The sequence below is a fragment of the Bos grunniens genome, chromosome 1 (assembly GCF_055505025.1).
Source record: "Bos grunniens cultivar Pamir isolate PY7600 chromosome 1, Bosgru_T2T1.0, whole genome shotgun sequence".
Lineage (NCBI taxonomy): Eukaryota > Metazoa > Chordata > Mammalia > Artiodactyla > Bovidae > Bos > Bos grunniens.
The window spans coordinates 71,254,360-71,277,573 of NC_141165.1; the positions used below are offsets into that span (position 1 = coordinate 71,254,360).

General features: G+C 36.8%; 2 protein-coding genes across 8 annotated transcripts in view; one reads left to right on the forward strand and one right to left on the reverse strand.

Moving 5' to 3' along the window:
* Window positions 1–5,057, forward strand: part of FXR1 (FMR1 autosomal homolog 1) — a 73,183-nt gene extending 68,126 nt beyond the window's left edge. For 2 of the 6 annotated variants that reach the window (XM_086395612.1, XM_086395630.1), the window contains 3 exons: window positions 234–314; window positions 3,806–3,897; window positions 4,638–5,057. In XM_086395612.1, the coding sequence (XP_086251738.1) occupies window positions 234–314; window positions 3,806–3,897; window positions 4,638–4,808 (344 nt within the window). In that variant the 3' untranslated portion in view covers window positions 4,809–5,057. The remainder of the gene's footprint in view (window positions 1–233; window positions 315–3,805; window positions 3,898–4,637) is intronic. The other 4 variants (XM_086395620.1, XM_086395641.1, XM_086395651.1 and 1 more) reach the window with 2 other exon arrangements.
* A 7,001-nt stretch (window positions 5,058–12,058) lies between these two features.
* Window positions 12,059–17,385, reverse strand: DNAJC19 (DnaJ heat shock protein family (Hsp40) member C19). 2 transcript variants are annotated; one of them, XM_086395672.1, is made up of 6 exons: window positions 17,247–17,385; window positions 16,431–16,482; window positions 16,278–16,351; window positions 14,258–14,337; window positions 13,530–13,600; window positions 12,059–12,207 (listed from the first exon to the last, which is right to left on the reverse strand). In XM_086395672.1, the coding sequence occupies exons 1-6, from the start codon at window positions 17,247–17,249 to the stop codon at window positions 12,137–12,139; spliced, it is 351 nt and encodes a 116-aa protein (XP_086251798.1). In that variant the 5' UTR covers window positions 17,250–17,385; the 3' UTR covers window positions 12,059–12,136. The 2 variants fall into 2 exon arrangements, with proteins under 2 accessions (XP_086251798.1, XP_086251806.1); XM_086395680.1 differs by lacking the exon at window positions 16,431–16,482.
* Between the last annotated feature and the right edge of the window lie 5,829 nt (window positions 17,386–23,214).

Below are 23,214 nucleotides of genomic sequence, written 5' to 3' on the forward strand. Positions count from 1 at the left end.
AAGAGTCAAAAACCCTCTTAATTTCTGGATGATAATTCCATCTGTTGATCTAGTAGGAATGTTTAAAACTACAAAAGTGTTTTTCCTGTGAATAGCATGTATTGTTTTATCTTCCTGTTTAATTAAAAAGTTCTTTCCCCTTAAATCTTTGAAGGCAAGAAATTTTTTTTTTTTGCTTTGTTTTTTGCATTTTATTTGTCAGAATAGTTTCATGGTGAACTTTGCAATTACAGATGATAGTGAAAAAAAACCCCAGCGACGCAATCGTAGCCGCAGGCGTCGTTTCAGGGGTCAGGCAGAAGATAGACAGCCAGGTAACTTGAGTGGACCTGTTGACACCACCAGGTCATAAGCATGAAAAAAAAATGTCATGTGTCTGCTTTCTAAATATATTATACTTACATGTACACATGTGTGTATATACATTCAAGATGTGCATTGCATAAATTGTTTTCTCAACTAATAAGACTACTATTAAGAAAATGCATTCTTCCTTCACACCGTAATGTAACCTGTCTAATTGAACTAATGTTGTGTCTCAATTTTTTTACATGAAAATACTGTTGAAAAGACCATTATTTTGTCCACTTGGCAGATTCTGCACATTTGAGTTGGGACCTGCCATCCCAGGGACTATGTTGTAGCTTGTGATTTTGGATGATTGGCAAAACTGGACAGCTTTTGCATGGTGCCTGCTACTGTATCTGGATTCAGCACCTCATTTTTGTGGGGGTTCTAGTACCCACAGTTTAAAAAGTATAAATGAGGAAAATACTTGAAAGTGTCTTTTTCCTATTAAGAGGAATGCATGTTATGTTTTTGTTTATTGTAGTGTGATGCCTTTTCCCTTACACCTACTAACTATTCAAATTAATAGTACTTACTTAGTTTTAGAATGTTAATTTAAGTAGATACAGTTTTTAGTAACTTAAAAGAAACGTGTTTGCTGTGTCTATACTATCTTGAACATAATTCCATTTCTTGTGTACAGAGAATCACATGTATATTCACAGTGGAGAAATTGTGTGCACCAGAAATAAATCCCTTTTGTTAAACTAATCAATTTTGCATTCTTTCCAAAGCAAATTCTTGTGTTTTCCCCCAAATAAAGAATATAAATTCTAGTATCTTTATTTAGTATTTTAAATTTAGTGGTTATTGAGACATGTGAGAAAACTGATTAAGGGGATTAGTTCCCATTCTTAGGGGAAAAAAAAAGTTCATGTTTTAGCGATAGTTGTAAATTTAAAAGAAATTAAATACTGTCACAATAGGTTTTGAGGAAATGTTTCTTATTTTTATCTTCTTTTCTCTCTCTTTAGTGTTAGAAATATCTTTGGGATGAAGAGATTGTATTTAGTTTGTGTTTTTGAAGCTGGCATAGCAGTGAATACCAGTTTCTGGCCATACTTTATAAATAAAGAAATTTAAGTTACTAGTATGGGCTTGAGATAGGATAAATTAAAACATAATTTAGTAACTAGGTAGATGGTGGTTCATTACTAAGTCAAAGGATATAAAGAGAATAACATAAAAGGCTTTGATAAAGAAGAGGAAGAGATTTCTGCATGGTATTAATCAGAACTTGAGTAATTGGAGTTTTAAATAATTTGACAGTGATTTGTGTTCTCTACTGCATTTATTCCTGTTTTTACTCTGTTCTTTGGAAGTACTGATTTCCTCTTTAGAACTCATTGCCTTTCTCAGCCTGCCCCAACACACACACATACCCACACACCCAGAAAATAGGATAGGTGGAACAAACACGTCATTTTCTCCTCTGGCAGCAGTTCTAGGGTATCTAAAAGTTAATGTCAGCATTCTTGGAAATAAATAGTTATTTAATTTGTTCTTATTTACTTAAAATTTCTTGTTGCCTTTAGTATTAAGCAGTGAGTATTTACTATACTTAGCAAAGTGCAACAGTGTACTGGTATACAACTGATTAATTTTGGATCCCTTAGAGGAAATTTTGGAGACCAAATTATGCCACACAAATTGCTTCAATTTTTTTTCCTATATAAGTGCTTATCTGTTTTGAACTTTTAAGTGGCTTGCATTATGAGGCATATAAACAGACTATTATCTGGCTATAAACAGGTTTTTCTCTGTATCAACTAAGGTTATTTTTAATTTACCTCTGTTTGGTGGAGGATGGGCACTGGTTTTTACCTTTCCAGCTAAGTGCCTATTAATTGATAAACTGTATCAAAGTTCTGTGTCTGCATAGTGGGTGAACGTTCTAAGAATTACCATAAGTTCAGATTTAGCAGTGTGCGCGCCTGTGCATCAAGGTTTCCAGGTAGCTGAGTTCTTCCTGGTGTCACTGAAGCCTGAACCATGGAAACAGTATGAATTCATTATGGTGCTCTCCAAACTACAATACTTTCTAGGATGCTTGTGCTTCCATATATGTAGACATAATAAAGAAGTGGGTTTGATCCCTCTCCCCAATTTCGGAAACTGTTAAATTTATTCATAGATTCATTTACAGTGAATTTAAATAATGATTTATAAAACTCCAAAATGAGCATATTGAGTTTCTTATAGAGGGAAACAGTCTAAGACATGAAACATCTTTTAGTGGTGTTTCTAAAGATGTTTATTAGTTCTGAATTAAGTTGTTTCCTTGAGATTTAAAAAGATGCATATAATAATTCTAGAAACTCGTGAATCTTATAAAGGTGTTAGCATTTTAATGCATAACTAAGAGAAATGTAAATACAGTCCAGTCTTATATTAAAATGATTTATATAATTTGAACTTGACGGATTAGTTCTCCAGTGTATGTAGTGACTTATATTAAGTTTATCGAAGTTTTAATTCTTACATAATTTACTTGCTCCCATAATTTATACCATATTTTACATAATCAGGGATTTTTCTTCATCAGTTTCTGAGAGAAAACAAATTCTTTGAAAGGAAGAGACTGATTATTTTGATATTTCTTCAAATCAGTGAATTCTAAGTTGCAAGTCCTTGAAGAGAAAGTTCTGAGGTTTAAAATGAGGCCAGTCCCAGCAGACCAGAGGTAGTTTGTTGCCATTGGGTTGCTGGTAGGGTGTTAGTTTTGGTTAGTCCTTTCCCTTCTTTTCCCCAATCCCTACCACCATTGCAAATAGGCCAGTCCCTTAAAAGATCGGCAAAATGTGAAAAGGGGATAGTTACTGAATTAGTGGTGGACATTTTCCACCATGATCATTGTCCACATTTTAAGATGGTGGACAAATCTTTAGTTTGCTTGAATTTTTTTATATTACTCAGAACAGTTTCTAGTGTGAAATACTAAAAAGGAACCATAAAACACACTTGGAAATCTTACTATGCTTTAAAAAAAAAAAAGAACTATTAAATATTACATGTTTGATGAAAATTTCATATTGACGCATGCTACACCATGATCTGCACCCAATTTACCCTTTCTCTCCCCCTCCTCCCCCCACTAATAAGTGCAAACACTATCTGGGCTTAGAATGTGGCATTTCCTATTCTTAGTTGTGGAATTTTATATCAAACTTATCCCACAACTATAGACTAACCAGAAGCAAATGGCTGGATTCTTGTGAAAGAGGACTTTAATCTAGGCGTCCTCTATATCCAGCTTGAAATATTCTATAGTCAGCACCAAACCACAGGCATATTTTTCAAATTTCATTTTTGGTTGGAGGTGGTACCCATCTTAAGAAAATTTTGAAATTGGGTAACCCACCATTAGTCTATTTTAAAAGTAAAATTACTCTTTATCCATAAATAAACTTTAGAAATATTTTTTCAACACCTGTAATTTTTTTCTCATCTTCAACAGTCACAGTTGCAGATTATATTTCTAGAGCTGAGTCTCAGAGCAGACAAAGAAACCTCCCAAGGGAAACTTTGGCTAAAAACAAGAAAGAAATGGTAAGGAGAATTTAACCTGTAGGTTTTGGCTTTTTTGGTTTTGTTTTTGTTATGGTTTAGTTTTATTTTTTACTTCTTAACTTGTATGATCAATTGTTTCCCCAACTAGACCAGTAATATTTTAGTTAAAGACTACTCTTGATTTTGTTTTTGGCCCCAGGTAACTGAAGATATGCATGCTTGAGCCTGAAATATTTTTCAGTTAGAACTAGAAATAGCATTTGTAAAAGATATTGGGCATAGAGAATGTTAACCTTAATTTGGGAAGCAACAGGCTGAATAGACCCTCTTCAAGTGGTGGATAAAGACCTTTGTTTTAATTCTTTGAAATATTTTAAGGGATTTGATACGTAAATTTGAGTTTCCAAAAAAGGTGAGTAAATAGGTGGTGGTTTGCCTTACTTAGGGTATTAACTGTTTATGTCTTTTTATATGGTGAGTTTTCCAGTGGTTAAAATGAAATTAGGTGCAAGTTTTCAATAAACAGGTACAGATTCTTCCTGTGGCTTATGTACTGCTAGCTACTAGAGATAAAGAGTTGAAAGACCCAGAGAGGTGGAATACATTGGGGTTTGGTTTTTTTTTTTTCTTTTTTAATTTTAAGAATGTTTTAATTCAGATCATTGTGGTATGTGAAACTAAAATTATTTATTAGCTAATTGATGTTTATGTAGTTATTTTCCTCCTCAGTTATAGATTTTATTTATAAAGAAGTTGAAAAAGTTGTCTCCCTTTGGCAGGCAAAAGATGTGATTGAAGAGCATGGTCCTTCAGAAAAGGCAATAAATGGCCCAACTAGTGCTTCTGGCGATGAAATTTCTAAGCTACAGCGTACTCCAGGAGAAGAAAAGATTAATACCTTAAAAGAAGAAAATACTCAAGACGCAGCAGTCCTGAATGGTGTTTCATAAACTGAAGAAGTTCCTAGTTTACAGTTCTTTTACATTACATTTTACAATAGTGCTTGTACAAGCTTGCCAAAGATAGAATATGGATCGCCAGTCTTTCCATCGCACTTTCAGTTCCTCCATTTGGAATTCAGAAAGGGGAGGGATCCTGAAGAAATCATATGTTAAACATACTTTGACACCTACTGTGTTATATATCATCAGATGTGCCTTGAGAATAGTATATGTAACATTAAAAAAAGTTGCTGGCTATAGGAAATGTTATTTTGTTTTCAAAATATGGCAGAGATTGGGGGGGAGGTGGGTGGGGTGGGATCCCTAACCTAATATTCTTTATGAAAGCATTAGCTGCTTTTGTTACATTTTTAATAATATGCAACCACTTCTTCACCTGAGGAAAACTAGAATGAAATGCAGTCTAAGATATTTTGCACTGAATTGTAATTTCTTCATTAGTTTTAGTCTGGAAACTGGTCTGTTTTAATGTGTTTTTAAAATGCTGTATTGTAGAGGAAAATCTGCAGACCACTGGAATACATTTGTTAAACACTCATCTGCAGGGACACTGGGTGTTATTGGCAGTGACTGTTCTACATTGAGGCTTTGTTTGGTTTATTTATTAAAGTGTACAGTATTTAAAAAATCAAACATAGCTTTAGTTAAAACACTAAGCTGAATTAGTCATGTCCATTCAGACATAACCTGAACTACTGAAAAGATCAATTTCCAGAAGGTTTATTCTGTATAAACTACATGTTAGTCTTCAGTAGAGTATCTTTTCTTTTTTCTCCTTTTTCTTTTTTTTTTTCTTTTTTTTTTTCTTTTTGGTTTTGATTGTTTGATGTGCAATATGTTTTTGTATGCAGGTAGTAAATAAACTTTTGATCTTCCATTTGCTGATTTTTAACTTTCTACTTTTTAAACCAACTGTTGAAAAGTAGTTGGACCTACCTAAAGGCCTAGAGTAGTATTCTGATTGCTTTTTAAGATGCATTTATACTTGTTCATAAGTAGTATTAAAATATTAGTTGGTCATTTTGTAATGAGTCCTCTGAAGTCTTAGTACTTAAAAATTTAGTATGTTAGAATAGAATGGTTTAGGGAATTGGTCTCAGAGATTTGATATTAGGAAAGTCTTTGTAACAAAATTCTAGTCATAGGCAACTTTTGGAAGGCATTGGGGTAAAATCCAGAGTTTTACTTTTGCCTTTGATTCTTTGTTATTTTTATAAAGTATAATGAACAGTTTTTAAGGAATGTCACTGATTTTTGGCTTTCAAGGAAATAATTTTAAAGGTTCTCATATTAATGATTGGATTTTTTGTAAATATTTTGTCCAGATGGCTTAATGTTAGGACTATACAAACTTTTACACAAAGTAAAAGTTTGCAAGCTGATAATAATTGTGGATTTGTGGGAGGGTTTTGCTCCACAATATTATATAAAGACTACTGAGCAAGAAGAGGGAGCCCTTTTGTTCACTTGGGATCTGAGAAGTATTTTTATGTGCATAACTTATGTTAATTTGTTATGTGCATAAAAAAAAACTTCAGTGATTTTACAACTGAAGGATAATTCAGGGTGTAGCTAAAAATATTTGCTAGGTCAGTGTATATAAACCTTAGCCCTCAAATTTATTACTGGTGAGGTTAAGCTGTGAAAATATCAAATGCTTTTTCCTAAAACCCTAATAATGGAAAATTTTAAAGTAAGGTGTAGTGTGAACAGTGCAGTCTTTGGACTTGAAAAACAAGTAACATTTTTGGCTTTATTATTCTCTTTAATAGAAGAGAATAGAATTATAAATTAACTATAAGGTATGGGAATTTTCAGTAATCTCCAAATTGGTAAATATGGCAAAAAGAAAATGATTTTTCATTTTCTTCCAGGTAGTAGAATATATTCATGAAAATCCTCCTTGTTCTGGAAACACAAAATCATCTTAAAAGTGGGGTTAGCCCAAGGAGTTTTTTTAGAACTGACAACCATATTCTAGGATATAAATATTAAGATTTCATTTTTTACAAATGACTAATCCCAGTATCCTTTAAGAATACATACTACAGCATCATGATAGGCTTTTTTTTTTTAAAATAGCATATGTTCAGATTTAGAAGTGAAAAGCCCAGTCCCCAAAGGTAACTATTCTTTATAGAGGTAGCCTTCCAAACTTTGAGAGAGGTGTGTTGCTATGGGAGAACTTGCCAGCTGCCATGACCCCCTCCCATCCCCCCACCAATTCTAAAGGTTCTCTGCAGGTTAAATACTGTTCTAGCATATATATACAAAATTGTATATGATATTTGAACTAAAACACAAAATCAAAAGGAGAGATTACATGGGGGGTAAAAATGATCGTTTCATGAAACTTGGGATGCCTTAGGCCTAAAACTGTTTTGCAAAATGGTATTGGAGTTTCTGTTGACAGGTCAGTCATCGTTGGTAAAATTATAGTAGGGATACATAAAACTCCTAAGTAGTTACTGTATTTTGATGTGAAGATGAGAGAGAATATTATAGTGAGTTCAAATCACTGAGACACTGCTTAGGACAAGGCTGAGGGAGATTGCTTAAGTAAATACTCTTTAAAAAGCAAGTATAGATATATACAGGTAAGCAAAAAAATTAAACAGGAAAACACTAAGCTGGTGTTTTACTCTTTTTTTCTGGTCAGCCATTTTTTTGTGGCTAGGACCCATCACCTTGGAAGTATTTTTGTAGCTGCTGTTTGCTATAAGTTTGGTGTTTAACCTGAGAATGGTCTGCAAAATTGGTATGTTAATTTAATATTGCTATAAACAGATTGACTTTTGAGGTTGAAACCAACTAGTCAGTATTCTTATAGGCTGTGCCTACAGTGACATTAATTAACTAAAGACAGGTGGATGGAAAACTAGTTATATAATGCAGTAAGTCCTACGTCAAATGATTGTTACTGGAAATGAGCAAAGGAAAATTACTTATGTTTTCTAAGTTTCCAGGAACTTTGATTTGAACTGGATCTATGCGTTTAAGCAATATTCCAGAAGGTAGCAAGTAGAGTGTTCATTGTAAAGTCTCATTCAGTCTTCCTATCTTTGCTATTTACAGTTTGGATCCCTTGTACCCTTTATAAGGATATCTGATATACTGAATTTTCTGACCCCTTATTTTTAAGTTTTAGTTTCTTATTAAGGATGCTTGAATGTGTAATAGTCATTATAACCCATGATTAACCTATGATAACATTTGGGTTTAATTTCAGAGGACTGTTGGAATAAAGCAATAACTGCAGTCTGCTATAGTAAAACTTTTTGCAAGTGGTGGTAATTTGAAACTGTATTCAGCTGCTAGTTGAAAATGTCGGTTATGCTGAAACATAGGAAATTGCCAAGAGCTGACTTCTGACCCACAAAAGCAACAGTTTCTTATGGTTCAGCCTAATAATAATACATTTTAAGGTATAATCATTTACTCTGGACATCCAAGCAGTGAATCTTTTCTGAGTCTAATCATCCAGAAAACCCCTAATTACTGGATGAGGGAGGTGCATACTCTATAAGGGAGATACAGTTTTATAAAAAATGGTTTATCAGTGGATCACTTTAGATTCAGATTCATCTGTATCTTCTATATTAATGTTTCAGGTACTGAAGTACAGAATTGGGAGTGACTATCTTAGTTGTACTACCCTTTTCTATATTCTGTTTTATCCAACTAGATCCTATAAGGGCCTTTCTAATATAACTTGGTTCTAGTCATATGTCAGATACTGTGTGACACTTAACTATAGTCCTATGTACTCTAAAAGAGTATGCTGAATTAAAATGTGTTTGTTTTTATATATGTATCTATCCCAGGCATTTCCAGCTATGTTGTATGCAATCTAAAAATAAAGGGCAAAATTATTTTTTACTAATATTCTTAATGTCAAAGCTCCACTATTAAGTACACTAGTTAGCAGTTTCTCAAGTTTGTGTTTTAATGAGTGGTATTTTGTGGGGGGTGGAGAGTGAAATTACAGGGGTATTTTCTGGATGTTTTGGTATTTTGTACCTTATTTTACTTGGATTGTCAAATGTAGCTACTCATTTTCTAGGTTAGAGACAATTCTCGTTATAAAAATTATTCCATAGTTTTTCTAGATGAACTAATTTATGCTTCACTGTTGCCTGGAGCTCATATGGCAACGTCTTTGAGCTTCATTTTTCACCTTGCTGTTTGCAGGCTGTAAAGAAAGTCACGTAAACACTTCACTTGAAATTCCATTAACTAAAACACCACTAAGGCCACAGCAAGTGTTAACTTGTTCAAGATTATATCTTAATACTGGACTATGTGACCTTGTCATCGGGCCGGGAATATTAGGTGGAGAGAAGCTCTTCCTATATCCTGTTGCTAAGGCAACAGCTGACTCAGCAGATACACAGCACTGAACAACAGTGCCAACAACAAATAGCAGAGCTTAAGGTTAAGTTTCCCGGTACTGAAGGTTCTCTCAGTCCAGGATCCTTTAACTAAAAATATATTCTAGCATTTTAATTTTAACCTCAGATGTATAGATTTTCTATCATGTTATGTCCTTTGAAGTTTTGGAGCCAGTTGCTTAATTTTCTTTGGAATTAACATGTTTGGGGGGAATCATTTATGCTGAGTAAAATATGACTGCAAGACACACTTCTGAAGTGCAAAAAAACTGTTAACAGGTTGTTACCAATAGAAAGATGCCTTATAAATTCTCATTGAAACAGTTAAACTCAGTATTTTAGCCTAAAATGTTTAAACTTATCTCTTAAATGAAGGCATTCTGTCTGGATTAATTTAAATGACTTCTGATACAAGGTCTTTAAAGTAGGACATAAAATTTCTAGTGTGCTGAATATTATAAAGCTTTATAATGTGTAATAGTCCAACATGTTTAGGTTTTTACCCTTGTGTTAAGATGGTAGTTTCTTCCACTTCTCATTTTACATCTAGTTGCCTTTTACCCTTCTTGTTGTAATTTAGAGCAGAAGAAATTAAGAACTGCAGAGAAAAATATAAAACCAAACATCACAGTATATAGATACGGACTTGTGTTCCATCTATTTTCCCACAGGTTATCAATTATTTCTTGAATGGTTTTGGTCTGCATGACTTGTATTAAATGCTTCCATAGGGGTTCCCATCATTTGTAAAATACTTGAAAGCAAGAGAATTTGTTTAAAACTCTTATGGGTTGGAATAGATTTAACTTCAGGACCACCCATTATAGCCTACTTTCATCACCAGCAAGGCAGGTTTATAAAGCTTATGAAGCAGTTAGGACTCATCTTAATACAACCCAGAGGCCCAGTGAAGGCAAAAGGGAAGGGGCTCAGTAGGAAAACAACCTCTGGTATGCTAGTTCTAAATATTATGGCTGTAAATAGGCATCTTTTAAGGACTAATACATAGAGAACTAAATTATAAGTAAACATAGTAAGCTGGAGAACATATTCTGGGCTTATAGTTTGAGTAGCTGTGCAACTCAGCAGAGTTTCTCATTTTCCCTTCCACAAAATGTGGAGAAATCGTCACAATTTGTCATCCCCCCCAGCCGCCAACACATAAGGAAGCAGAGCTCTAGGCATATAGATTCCTTGCTCAAAGTTGCCTGTATTGATAGCAGAAGTTTTGACTTGAAACCTGTATCTCCTATTCCCTAGTCCTATATTCAACCATAATCTTCTCCCTTTTAAGTGTCTACATCTGAAAGGAGCAACCGATAAAAGGCCCCAAGGTTTAAGTGTAATGACAAGTACCAGACCACCAAGGAAAACATCCCTGGGTTATCATATTTGTGAAAGGTACAGTGTAGAGGTTAACAGCGTAGATCTTTGGGTTTGCAAAAGATCAGCTTTCTTGACCCAGCATGTTGCTTTGGGCAAGTTTCTTAACCTCGCTGAACTTGTAAAATGTACGTTAATAGTAACTACTGTGGAGATAGAGGGGAAATGCTTAGCACAGTGCTAGCACATCATAGTCAATAAATAGTAACGATACACAGTATTTTGTAAAAATTATCATGACCTAGAGCCCTCAAATTCATGACTTTTTTACCCAAGAAAAATGGTAAGTCTAACAGCTTTAAATGAATAGATGCTTAAAAGTTAAGCCTAGAGAAAAAGAAAAACTGATCATTGTCAAAGAAAAATGTGCTCTGTTGTGCTCCTTAGTAGATTTTAAAGTGGATTCCATTGTCTTAATACCTCTCTTAAAACAGGTATGCTATTTTTTGCATTAAACACTCAAGTATACCTACCATATGAATTTTTCCCTTTTAAACTTAATGCGTGATTGCCTTTGGGCGTATTTTCTGTATCTGAAAAATTTGCTTTTTAGTTGATACTAAACTCTTGTTCATAAACAATTTTTGATTAGTCCGGAAGATTGAAATAAAAGGCTAGTAATCTCATTATTAGCAGATTTCTTATTTTCAAGTTCATACCTCCAAAATCACCTGTGATTTCCCAGTAGGCTGTGAAAAATGAGTCACCTGGTATCTACAAAGTAGTGCTCTGCCTACTGTGTTTTAACAAATGTTTAACTTGATGATGTAAATAACCAATTTATAAATAGTCTCTTTAAGGGGCTACCTAAATAAAATGCACATACTTCATTAAAAACAAAACATGTACTCAAATCTTTTATCATGCTGTTATGGTTTTTAATGTATGAAATCTGAAACAATTCAGATTTATCACTGACAAAGAGGTAAATAACATACCTTGTATCAGTTTCTTAGGTTAAAGTTGTGGCTAAACTCACTTTAAAATTCAGGGCTCTAAGTGAGTAGGGAGTCCTCTGTACCTTGAACAGCCTTCCCTCCCAGTGAGACGAGTCCCTACTAAAACAACCTGTGCTGCTGCTGCTGCTAAGTCGCTTCAGTCGTGTCCGACGCTGTGCGACCCCATAGACGGCAGCCCACCAGGCTCCCCCGACCCTGGCATTCTCCAGGCAAGAACACTGGAGTGGGTTGCTATTTCCTTCTCCAATAACCTGTGCTAATACCATCGTATTTATCACATTTTAATTATCAGTCTTCCATTAGATTGGGGATTCCTTTAGGGCAGAGACTGTTCACTTTGTCTTGAAATAGGTACCAAATTATTTGTCAAATGAGTAGTGAACAACACTTAAATGGTATGTATTTAGCCATAATCTACAAGTAATCTATAATCTGATTTAAAATCCTCAAGTATAAACAGATTTATACCAACTTTGACTTAGCTTGTGCTAAATAACTTCTAAAATTTGTAGGTTTGAGGCATTTTATTATAAAAAGCTGGAACGCATAAGAGAATAAGAACTTAAGTCATCATACATTTACTTCATTTTTTAGCTTGACCTTCTAGCAAATCTTTAGCTTCATTGATTTTGGCTGCTATATAAGGAGATCCTCCTATAGGAAGAAAGAAAAAAGGAATAGTTACAATACTGGATTTTTCAATTTCTGCCTGGTGAAAAGCTATTACCTTGTTTCAAGAACTCTAAGATGAAATGAGCAGAAATGAAGTTTTGATTTTTTTAAAAAATAGCTATGGCATTGGAACCAGATAACTAAAAACACAGTTAATATATTTGATCAGTGGGAAATGATGAGGGAGATTTATACACACATACAATGGCACCTTTTGAAAAAGCTTAAATGAGATTTTTAAAAATTCTCATGTGACTTTGAAATAGTTTGTAAGTTACCTTTTTCATAAATGAACACTGATTTATTGTGTTGTTATAAAATCATGAAATTGTCAGAGACTTCTGAGCTTTGTTGGAAGACCTCACTCTAGTTCTTTTTCCAGTTATCAACAATCCCTTCATGGTATCACCTACAGCTGCTTTCCCACTAAACTGGAGCTGTGATTTGAGTAAGTCTCAAAAAAGTGTGGACCCAAACCATCAAGCAATCAGTAGGCTTAGTTAAGAGGCAAAATATATGGGTTCCATCCTAGACCCTAAGCAATCAGAAGCTCTCTGGTGTGCCCTTAGTCACTCAGTCGTGTCTGACTCCGTGATCCCATGGATTGTAGCCCTCCAGGCCCCTCTGTCCATGGGGATTTTCCAGGCAAGTATACAGTTAATACCAGCTAAGTTTTGTAGAAGATGTTATGAAGTCAAATACAAATATTTACCATCCCAATTGAAGCCAAAACTTAATGAGAGACCTCTCACATGAAAGTAAAAGGACTTAAACACTGAGTAATGGATTTTGTGGTCTATATTTTGGTATTCCATTTGATCTTTCAACAGAGCCTAGGCTGCTTAGAAGTGTATCAGAAACTAACAAATATATCCTATAGTTCTCTAGGTAACCACTAGTTTAAGAAGCCTAAATGGATGGGGGCAGGGGGGGAGGGGTTGTTAGTTTCATTAACTGAAATTCAACATTTTCCCTAAGAATGTAGACACCCCTCACGCCCCACCCCAAAAAGTAATTAGCAGTGTTTAAGACACATCACAACTGCTGGTCTGAAAACATGGTTAATGCTTATCACTACTTCCAAATGACAGTAGTTACTAAATCTGCTTATTAGTCTATAAGTAAATTTTCTACTCAGTATTTATTCTTTTAAGATACCAAAACAGCAAGTAGACCCAGCTTGGGAGACTGCTCACAAACCGAAGCATTTTCCTTACAACAACCAAGATTTAGCTATAAAATTATCCCATTAATAACAATTAGTCACCCCAACAAAATGTTTTAACAACTCTAATGATACTTACCCTTGTCTGGGTGATTTAAAAGCATTATTCGTCGATGAGCATCTCTTATTTTGGCTTTATTGGCAGTAGGGCTAATTTAAAAAAGTAAAAGGTATTGTTTACTTTAGACTAGTTCTGGGTCACATTAAACTATAAAGGTAAGTTGAAAACTGTGCAACTGGATTAAGTCAATAAAACAGTATGAAAAGCTACTTAGGAGCCTCCTCTTTATCACAAGGAAGATGACTATTCTGAATCACAGAACTAAACAGAGCTTAGAAAAATAAGATATTCTCAAAAATTGAGTTGAACTTGAAACTTATTTATGACAACAATCCTGTTATTGGAAAGCATGTTTAAGTATCTGGAAATGAAAGAATTTTCACCACAAAATTTGTCACTCAGTTATAGAGAACAACATTGAGTACTGATGATCTGTTGAAAAACCTACCTCCAGTGAGTTAAAAAGTACTTCTGTGTCAGTGGGCCTTCTCTTTGGACTTTTGTAGGGAATGTTAAGGTTTAAAAAATGTATATAATAGATGGAAGTCCCTGGCAGTCCAGTGTTTAAGACCGTGCTTCCACTGCAGGGGGCATGGGTTTGATCCCTAGTTAAGAAACTTAAGATCCCACATACCACACAGTGTGGCCAAAAATAATAACTCCTAATAAAAGAGAGATCTTTCTTACATTTGCTTACAGCTCTAAATTTGAAAGAAAAATATTAAAAATGTAATAAATTATTTTACCTTACACCTAGTATTAATGCTGCTTCCCGTTTTGTCATTTTGGGTTCAAACCCACCTCTGTAATAGCCACCACTGAAGGCCTGAAAGAGGAAATGCATTTGTAGGAAAAGATTATCAAACTGGAAGTTGCTTAAAAATGTCTGTAAATGTTCACAGAACCAGCAGAAAACTTTTAAGAGTAATTTCTACGGTATTTTAGCTTATAAGCAGCAACAGGTATTTTAATGAACATCCATTTCCAACCTCCCACCTCGCCAGACAACCTAAAAGGTCAAAGAAGACAAAATAACAGTGCCGCAAACCCAGTTCTTCTGGGAGTGAAGGGAAGATTATTCGAAGCTCAGTTCAGTTCAGTTGCTCAGTCGTGTCCGACTCTGCAACCCCATGAATTAAATTAATTGCAGCACGCCAGGCCTCCCTGTCCATCACCAACTCCCGGAGTTCACCCAAACTCATGTCCATCGAGTTGGTGATGCCATCCAGCCATCTCATCCTCTGTCATCCCCTTCTCCTGCCCCCAATCCCTCCCAGCATCAGGGTCTTTTCAAATGAGTCAACTCTTCACATGGGGTGGCCGAAGTATTGGAGTTTCAGCCCTTCCAATGAACACCCAGGACTGATCTTTAGGATGGACTGGTTGGATCTCCTTGCAGTCCAAGGGACTCTCAAAAGAGTCTTCTCCAACACCACAGTTCAAAAGCATCAATTCTTTGGTGCTCAGCTTCCTTCACAGTCCAACTCTCACATCCATACATGACCACGGGAAAAACCACAGCCTTGACTAGACACACCTTTGTTGGCAAAGTAATGTCTCTGGCTTTTTAAATGCTGTCTAGGTTGGTCATAACTTTCCTTCCAAGGAGTAAGCCTCTTTTAATTTCATGGCTGCAATCACCATCTGCAGTGATTTTGGAGCCCAGAAAAATAAAGTCTGACACTGTCTCCACTGTTTCCCCATCTATTTGCTATGAAGTGACAAGACCAGATGCCATGATCTTAGTTTTGTGGATGTTGAGCTTTAAGCCAACTTTTTCACTCTCCACTTTTCACTTTCATCAAGAGGCTTTTGAGTTCCTCTTCACTTTCTGCCATAAGGGTGGTGTCATCTGCATATCTGAGGTTATTGATATTTCTCCTGGCAATCTTGATTCCAGCTTGTGCTTCTTCCAGCCCAGCGTTTCTCATGATGTACTCTGCATATAAGTTAAATAAGCAGGGTGACAATATACAGCCTTGAGGTACTCCTTTTCCTATTTGGAACCAGTCTGTTGTTCCATTTACAGTTCTAACTGTTGCTTCCTGACCTGCATATAGGTATTCCAAGCTAGCCATGTTCAAATAAAAACCTGATCTCAGACTGACTAAATGTTTTAGAATAAGTGCTTTATAGGATCTGGAGATCTTTTGAGCAAGTTGTTCAAGGATATTTTGAGGTTCAAGGCAGCTACTAAAACAAGACTTTAAGATAGTACTAAGAAAATCAGGCTACTGGGTCCATTGACCTCGATGCACCAGAAATTATATTGGTAAAGCCTACCCATTATGTAACTCAATCACAACAATAAAAGGCAATTCTCTACAGACTGTCAAAATCATATTCACTCTGAATTTTGACCACAGAGGGTATTATCACATTCAGTCATACCCCAGAGCCCAATTAACTGCTGTGTTATCCAAGTAAGCTGTTATGGAGTGCTACGTCCACACAGTAACCATGGGTCACTTCAGATTCCTAGATCCTTCTGTGTTTGTGATCAGAGCAGATGATGCTGAAGGTAATCATATATGAACAATAAAGTGACATTACCTTTCATGATACTAGAACTGTTAACATCTCTTCCCCAAATTCATCATATATAACATTTGATTCTTTAGCCCCATTACAAAGCTCAGAACTTCTAAACCTCTCCTGTAGGAAGCAAGAGAGGGGGTCTAAAGCAATCACTTAGAATGCCATGGATGTCTGGCTCTAGGCTTCATACACAGCAAAGAATTAGCAAAAGTGCTAAATAAGTCTTACAGTTTTTGGTAGACTTTGAAAAACTTGTTTTACTTGAGGCTCCATATGCTTCATGGCTTGCAAAGCATAACGACCTAAAAGCAAAAGCAAAAAAATAATTAAAAAGTCCTCAACGTCTCCTACTTCAGTTCTATCCCCAAACCATAAACAAACCTGCAAATCCTGCAGCAGCAATGGTCAGTCCAACTGCTACCACTGTACTGGCCTGGTAAAGGGAAGCAGAATAAGTATTTATTTCTCTCATTCTCACCCTTATCCTATCATGCCCATTCTCCGATTTCAACTCACTACAAGTTTTATTTCAACGGGACAAACAACTGTGAGGATGAAAATACTCTGCCCAAGGATCCTGCAAATTTTACATCCAATGCATTGTAAAGGTATGCGGCTTTCACTACGGGAGGAAAAAAAAGCAAGTCGATTTGCTTATTTACTTTTACAACAATGGATGATTTCCTGCCCCTTGAAAACTTCTACTTCACCAGAGGGAAAGTTAAGTCACATTTAAATTCTATCAAGAGGAATGGAAATAAAGTTTCTGCCAGAGAAAGAACTTTACAGAGGGTTCCCGTAAATTCTGATTCAACGTTAAACGTGAGCTTAACAAAGAGATTAGCTTTTCATAGCGCCTTCGGCCAAATATGTATAGGAATCGAGAAGTATGTCAGTCAGCAAGAGAAAAGGGGGAAGACACTGCAATGTAGATAAACGACTGCGAGGAGATGGAGGGGAACAGCAGGTATAATCAAATGCGTTTCCATTTATCTCCGAGCCGTAGGGACGGCAGGCACAAAGGCCCGAGAGCGGTGAGCCAACAGCTTTGTGTCCTAGAGAGGGTGACTCCCCCAGGCGCTACACCCCCAGCTCGGAGTCGCATTAGGGAGACAACGGCTCCTCTCCTCCCAGACCTTGAGCAGAGGTTGAGAACTGGGCCTGAGATCGCCCAAGAGGCCGGAAGGCCGAACTCACCATGGCACCTGCTCGGTTCCCCTGCTTCCACCAGGAGCGCGGTTCATCCCAGCCTACCAAGTTTATGCCTTAATCACAAAGTGATTCAGCCACTACCAGCACTTACAAACCACCTAGGCAAGGGCGCCCCAGGAAATACGGCAGTGGCGGCCGTAAACTAGGTCGGAAAACTGTCGTAAAAGTGGGCCAGCGGACGGGAAGGAAAAGGTCGCTCATGCAGTGGGCGGTGGAGAACGCGACTTTGGATTGGTTGGTGGGTGGGCGGGTCACCTCCTTATTGGGTTCAAAGGTGGGGCTTCTCGGCGTTTTGTCCTTCAAGTCTGGCCCCGTTTTGTTCTTTGCCCCTGGGCCTAGAGTATTTGGGAATTCCTAAGGGAAGGGTTTTGGTATAGAAGAGCATGAGCAAATACTGTGTAGCTTCACTCTGAACGTTTTTCTTTCTTTACATCTTAGCACCTCCACTTGGCATTTATTTTGTAACTGTCAAAAGTAATGAATATCCGTATTCCTGCCATTACGATTCCACCATAAAGCCAAATAAATGTGGCGATACAGTATAGCAAAAAGATGTTCTAGAAAATCAAAGGAACAAGCCATATTGTTTTGGGGGTTGTTCTGTGACATTCTTTTTTTTTTTTTTTTTAATAATGTTATTTAAATACGTGACTTGACGGGAACTTGTGTGAATGTTTGGGGTTTGGTTTTGTGGAATGGAATTACCACTTAAGGACAGTTAATATTCTGATCATGGGATCTCAGGATCACCTCAACTGAAAAATGCTATTTAAGATTACTCCCTTTTTCAAAATAAAAAGTAATGTTTGGTTTTGCCTTACAGGGTATCATATATCTATACATAAAAGGAGAAGAGAAAAACAATGGAGACAATAATGAAAATTTTGCAGTGTGTTGTTTGTATAATGAAAATAAATTTGGAATTAATTCTCACTTAGAAAGTATCAGAAGTCTGTTTACATTGCAATAAAATTCTGCTTTGATGAGCTCTTTGGTTATTAGACAAATATGTGAATTTGTTGGCTTTGTTTTCCTCCTCTGTAAAAAGATTCTGTATTTGGATCCCCAAGGCAACCCTAAACTGTAATGAAATTTATTGTTAACAAACTATCCAAAACTGAGATCCTAGTGTTAAGTGTACATCTTCCTTTTTTGCCTTTTTAAAGTCTAGTTCTTAACCCAACAACTACAAAAGATAAGTAAGACATAAGACCTTGGGATCAAATTGGCCTGAAAAAAGTTTAAAGTTCCTATGTTTAAAACTTCCTGTTAACATATGGTTTTGGTATATACAAGCTATGATATGTAGCTTGCTTGAGGAACACAAGCCTAGACTTAGGAAACCATGGGTGGACAACATAGGGAGACACTTGAAGTGCAGATAGCTGTTTTTGGATGCAAATCAAACTAGAGGCACAATCTGTCTTTGTCACTTACTATTTATGTGCATTTGGGCTAGTTATTCCTGATTCTTCATTTTTCTCATTTGTAAAACAAGAGTATGATGGCTATCTTGCCAAATTTCTGTAAGGATAGAGATGTATATTGTGTATTCTATACATACTTATTGCTCAGTGTGTAGCTATTATTATTACTAAAGAAGGTCAGAGGGAAGTCAGAGTGCAAAGTTCTTCCCAATTCTCATGACACTTCACTCATGAGTGCAAGCACACTAAGGGCATGGGAAGAACCCTTAAAAGCAATTTTTTAAAAAGTCTACTGACTGATAAATAAATGAGTAATCACTGTTTGTTTCTTCTAGCCTGTGGTATCTGCTAGTATACCTTGACTTGTGACTGCATAACTTCAAGAAAGGTCTGTATCTTGAAATCCCTTTCTATTCTGTCTTTATGTTGCCTTTCTCCTCTCTGAATCTTCACAGCCTCCCCTTTAAAGTATACATATAATTGCATGTAGGCCCCACCTGTATAAATTCAGGATAATATCCCCATTTTAAGATCCTTAAGTTAATCATAGCTGCAAAGATTTTGTCATATAAGGTAATATTCACAGGTTCCAGGTTTTAGGACTTGGTATCTTTGGGGGTTATTATTTAGGCTACCATAGAGAATAAGAGAAGACAGTAGAGGGGGCTTGGAATGACCAGATAGTGAGAAAAGTCTCAAGCACATCTACTCAATTTCTCCTCTCAAATTTGTTGACCAAGTAAGTCACTTTTGGGGGAGGAATAAGTGAGAGATTAGAGGGAGTATCTAGAAGTAGTCTTGAATTGTGACTTTCAAACACTTTTTGACCATAACTCTTATTAATAGTAAGAAATATATTTTAGCTTGTGACTCTAGGAAACAAATACATACTTGAATGTGCATGTGCACACACACACATTGAATTTAATGTGAATTTAAATTGAACTTAATGGAAATTGATGTTTTTGAGATAGTACTTGCATTTGCTTCCTGAGATGTATGCTTGTCTTTCCTATTCAAAAAAAAAAAAAGTCCAGAAAACCCATTAAGTTTGCAGTCCACTAATTGGTCATAATCTGAAGTTTGGGAAACATCCCTCCATGAAAATCCACCTTTGGAAATTAATGCCAGGCATATAAAATTTCTTCTTTCCCAAAAACCATGTGCCAGACATTGTGCTAAATGCTTCGTGTTGATTATTTCACTTCATAACAGTAATATTTATTTCTGTTTTGCAGATGAGGGTATGTTGCCAAATACATTTGTTCCCCACCCCCCAAGACCTCTCTCTATTGTTTTCTGTTCTGCTCTGTTTCCCAGAGAAGCATAGGAGGCTAGGAGGCTGAAGTTAATGAACTACATCAATGGACTCCCTTGTCTTCTAGCTTGGGGTTTAGTTATGTCTGATCAGCAGATCAGAAAGCAGGAGGAGAGTGAGTTCATGGTCTTCATTTCTCCCTCTTCCTTTCTGGTGGTTGCCAAAGGCTGGCTGAGTTTGTCCACTGAAGAGTACAGTTCCTGTTGTGTGTGTCTTTAGGTAATTACTCCCACTCCTTCTTCTTTCAGGTATGGCTAAGGGTAATAATGATTCCATTGGCCCCCAAAGCCATGCTGGACACTATGCACTTGATCATTATTTGCTAATTTCCCTTAATCCTGTCTGTATCCTGGTTAACAGTCCCTAATTAAAATTTCTTTAGTTACTCCATTGGGGGATGCCATCTCTTTCCAGCATGAATGGTGACTGTTATAAGAGATTGCTACAGTCAAGCAGGAAATGATAGTAGCAGTGGAAGTGGAAGAAAGTGGCTGGACTCCTGCTGATATTTTGAAGGAAGAACTGATAGGATTTTCTGATGAATGAGATGTAGTATGTGAGAGAAATAAAGGATTCAAGAATGATTCCCAAGCAGTAGGCTTGGGTTGTTGGAAGGCTGAAGTTGCCACTTAATGGGACTGGAGACACTTCAGGAAGAGCAAGTAGGGGGTGGGAGATTTTGTTGTGTTAAGTTTGAAATATCAACTAGATATCCAAAAAGTTTTAGGTAGGCATTTGGATATGCAAGTCCTGTGTCAGGAGAGAGATCTGAGAGTCATCAGTCCATAGATGATCTTTAAGACCATGAAACAAATGAAATCATCCATTGGATGAGTGGAGAGAAAAGAAGAGGGATAAGCGCTGTTTTGATATCTTTCATATTTGAAATTTTGGGAGATGAGGAAAAGCCAGAAAATTAGACTGAAAATGGTTAACCAGAAACAGGTGAGTGTGGTGTCCTGGAAGCCTAGTGAAGACATTATTCATTGGAGGAACTGTATAAAATGCTGCTGCTGCTGCTAAGTCACTTCAGTCGTGTCCAACTCTGTGCGACCCCATAGACGGCAGCCCACCAGGCTCCCCCATCTCTGGGATTCTCCAGGCAGGAACACTGGAGTGGGTTGCCATTTCCTTCTCCATTGCATGAAAGTGAAAAGTGAAAGTGAAGCCACTCAGTCGTGTCCGACTCTTAGCGACCCCATGGACTGCAGCCTATGAAGCTCCTCCCATGCAATTTTCCAGGCAAGAGTACTGGGGTGGGTTGCCATTGCAATGCTGCTAATAGCCACAATAAAAAAACAACTGAGAATTGACTACTAGACATCATTGGTGATACTTATGAGAAGAGTTTCTGCAACATGATGGGGACAAAAGTCTGACTGGAGTGGATTCAAGAGAGGATGGAAAGAGAAAGAGTGGAGATATGGATCATAAGACATCTCTTCCAAGGATTTTTGCTGAAAAGGGAATTAGAGAAATATGACAGTACTCAGAGAGAGAAGCATGCTTCTCTGCTTTTGTTTTTTTTTCAGATGGAAGAAATAAAAGCATGTTTACCTGCTATAGAAATGATCTTACAGAGGGAAAAAATTGGACCAAATTCATTGAATCATCTAATTTAAGAATGAGAAGAAAATATAGAGATCATTTTCCCCACAACAGCTTTGTTTTATAAATGAAGAAACTGAGCTTCAAAATGGTAGACTAACTTTTCCAAAGCCCTGATAGTGTCCAGTAATTGCATACCCTTATTGTCCGCTTTCCAGATGTATATAATGTTGGGGTCATAAGAGGGTCATAGAATTGCCTTTTCCTGTATTTCCTTACCACCCTTTAGGAGTTTACTCACATCTGGGTCAATGGAGTCCAAGTTCCTGACTAGCAGCCATTTAACCCATGATTCTCTTGTAGATGGGCTTCCCTCGTGGCTCAGCTGGTAAAGAATCCGCCTGCAATGTGGGAGACCTGGATTCGAACCCTGGGTTGAGCAGATCCCCTGGAGAAGGGAAAGGCTACCCACTCCTTCTGGCCTGGAGAATTCCATGGATGGTATAGTCGATAGGGTCACAAAGAGTAGGACGCGACTGAGAGCCTCACTTTCACTTTCTCTTGTAGACAGCTGCTCATACATTGCTGTATGTAAAACTAAATAGCACTCAGTAAATATTTAGTTCCTTTCCCTTCTCCTTCATTCTATCCCTTTTTATCCTCTTCCTGTTTATCTCCAGTGATCCTACCATGATCTGACAATATACCACTGGGAATTCCTCCTGTTTTCCCCTGTTTGGAAGTCAATATTCTTAGTATAATTATCATACTGAGCTGTGATCAACAGACTCCTTCATGAAGTGTTTTAAGAGTCTCTTTTGCTGTTGTAACTAGTAAAAGGAATGTTCTAATGCTGGTACAGAATGGATGGAAGAAAGGAGATAGTTTAGAGTAAGTGAGATGGAGGACAGGTCTGGGTAGGAATGTGAGGGCCTAGGGCAGTGGGAAGTGGAGGGGATGCTGGAAAATCAGAAGGCTGAAGTCTAGCCACCCTTTCCTCCTGTTGGATTCATCTGCATCCAAGTCAGGTGATCCCACCCTCCCTTGTGCCTGTTATAAAATAATTTAAAACTATTTCTCCTGTGATTTTCTTTCCTTTTTCTTTATCTTGCTTTATTTTTTCCTCACTGCTTCTGTTTTAGTCTGACTTCCCACTTTCCTTTCTAATTACGTGAACCATTGTCCTAATTAATAAAGTCCAGAGAATGTAAGTGGAGGGGAGGACTGAAGAATTGCAATATGTTTGACTGGAGTAATGGCATGTATTTCTGGATAAAGACTCTGCTATCTTCTCAGGCTGTAGGGAAGAAAATTGAGGCACTCAGGATTTCACGGGAAAGTTGGAAATTGGGGTAAAAACTAGATAATGGAGATTTCCCAGCCAACCCTCTATTTCATTCCATTGTTGCACATCTTTTTCCATTGCCTTTCTCAGTTCTTTACTCCCTTCCCTATCCAGATTTCCACTTGTATGCAGCAGCTTTATGTGTTGAATAAAGCGAACCCTTCCTGCTGAGCTGTCAGCAAATGGAACTGACCAACAGAACAGTCTGTGTAAGCGCGTCTTGTGCTTGGGCCAGACAGACAAGTGCAATTATTTGATTGCTGGAGATTGCCACTAAATGAGGGTGAAATAGTGGGTCTGAGACTTGTTGGTGAA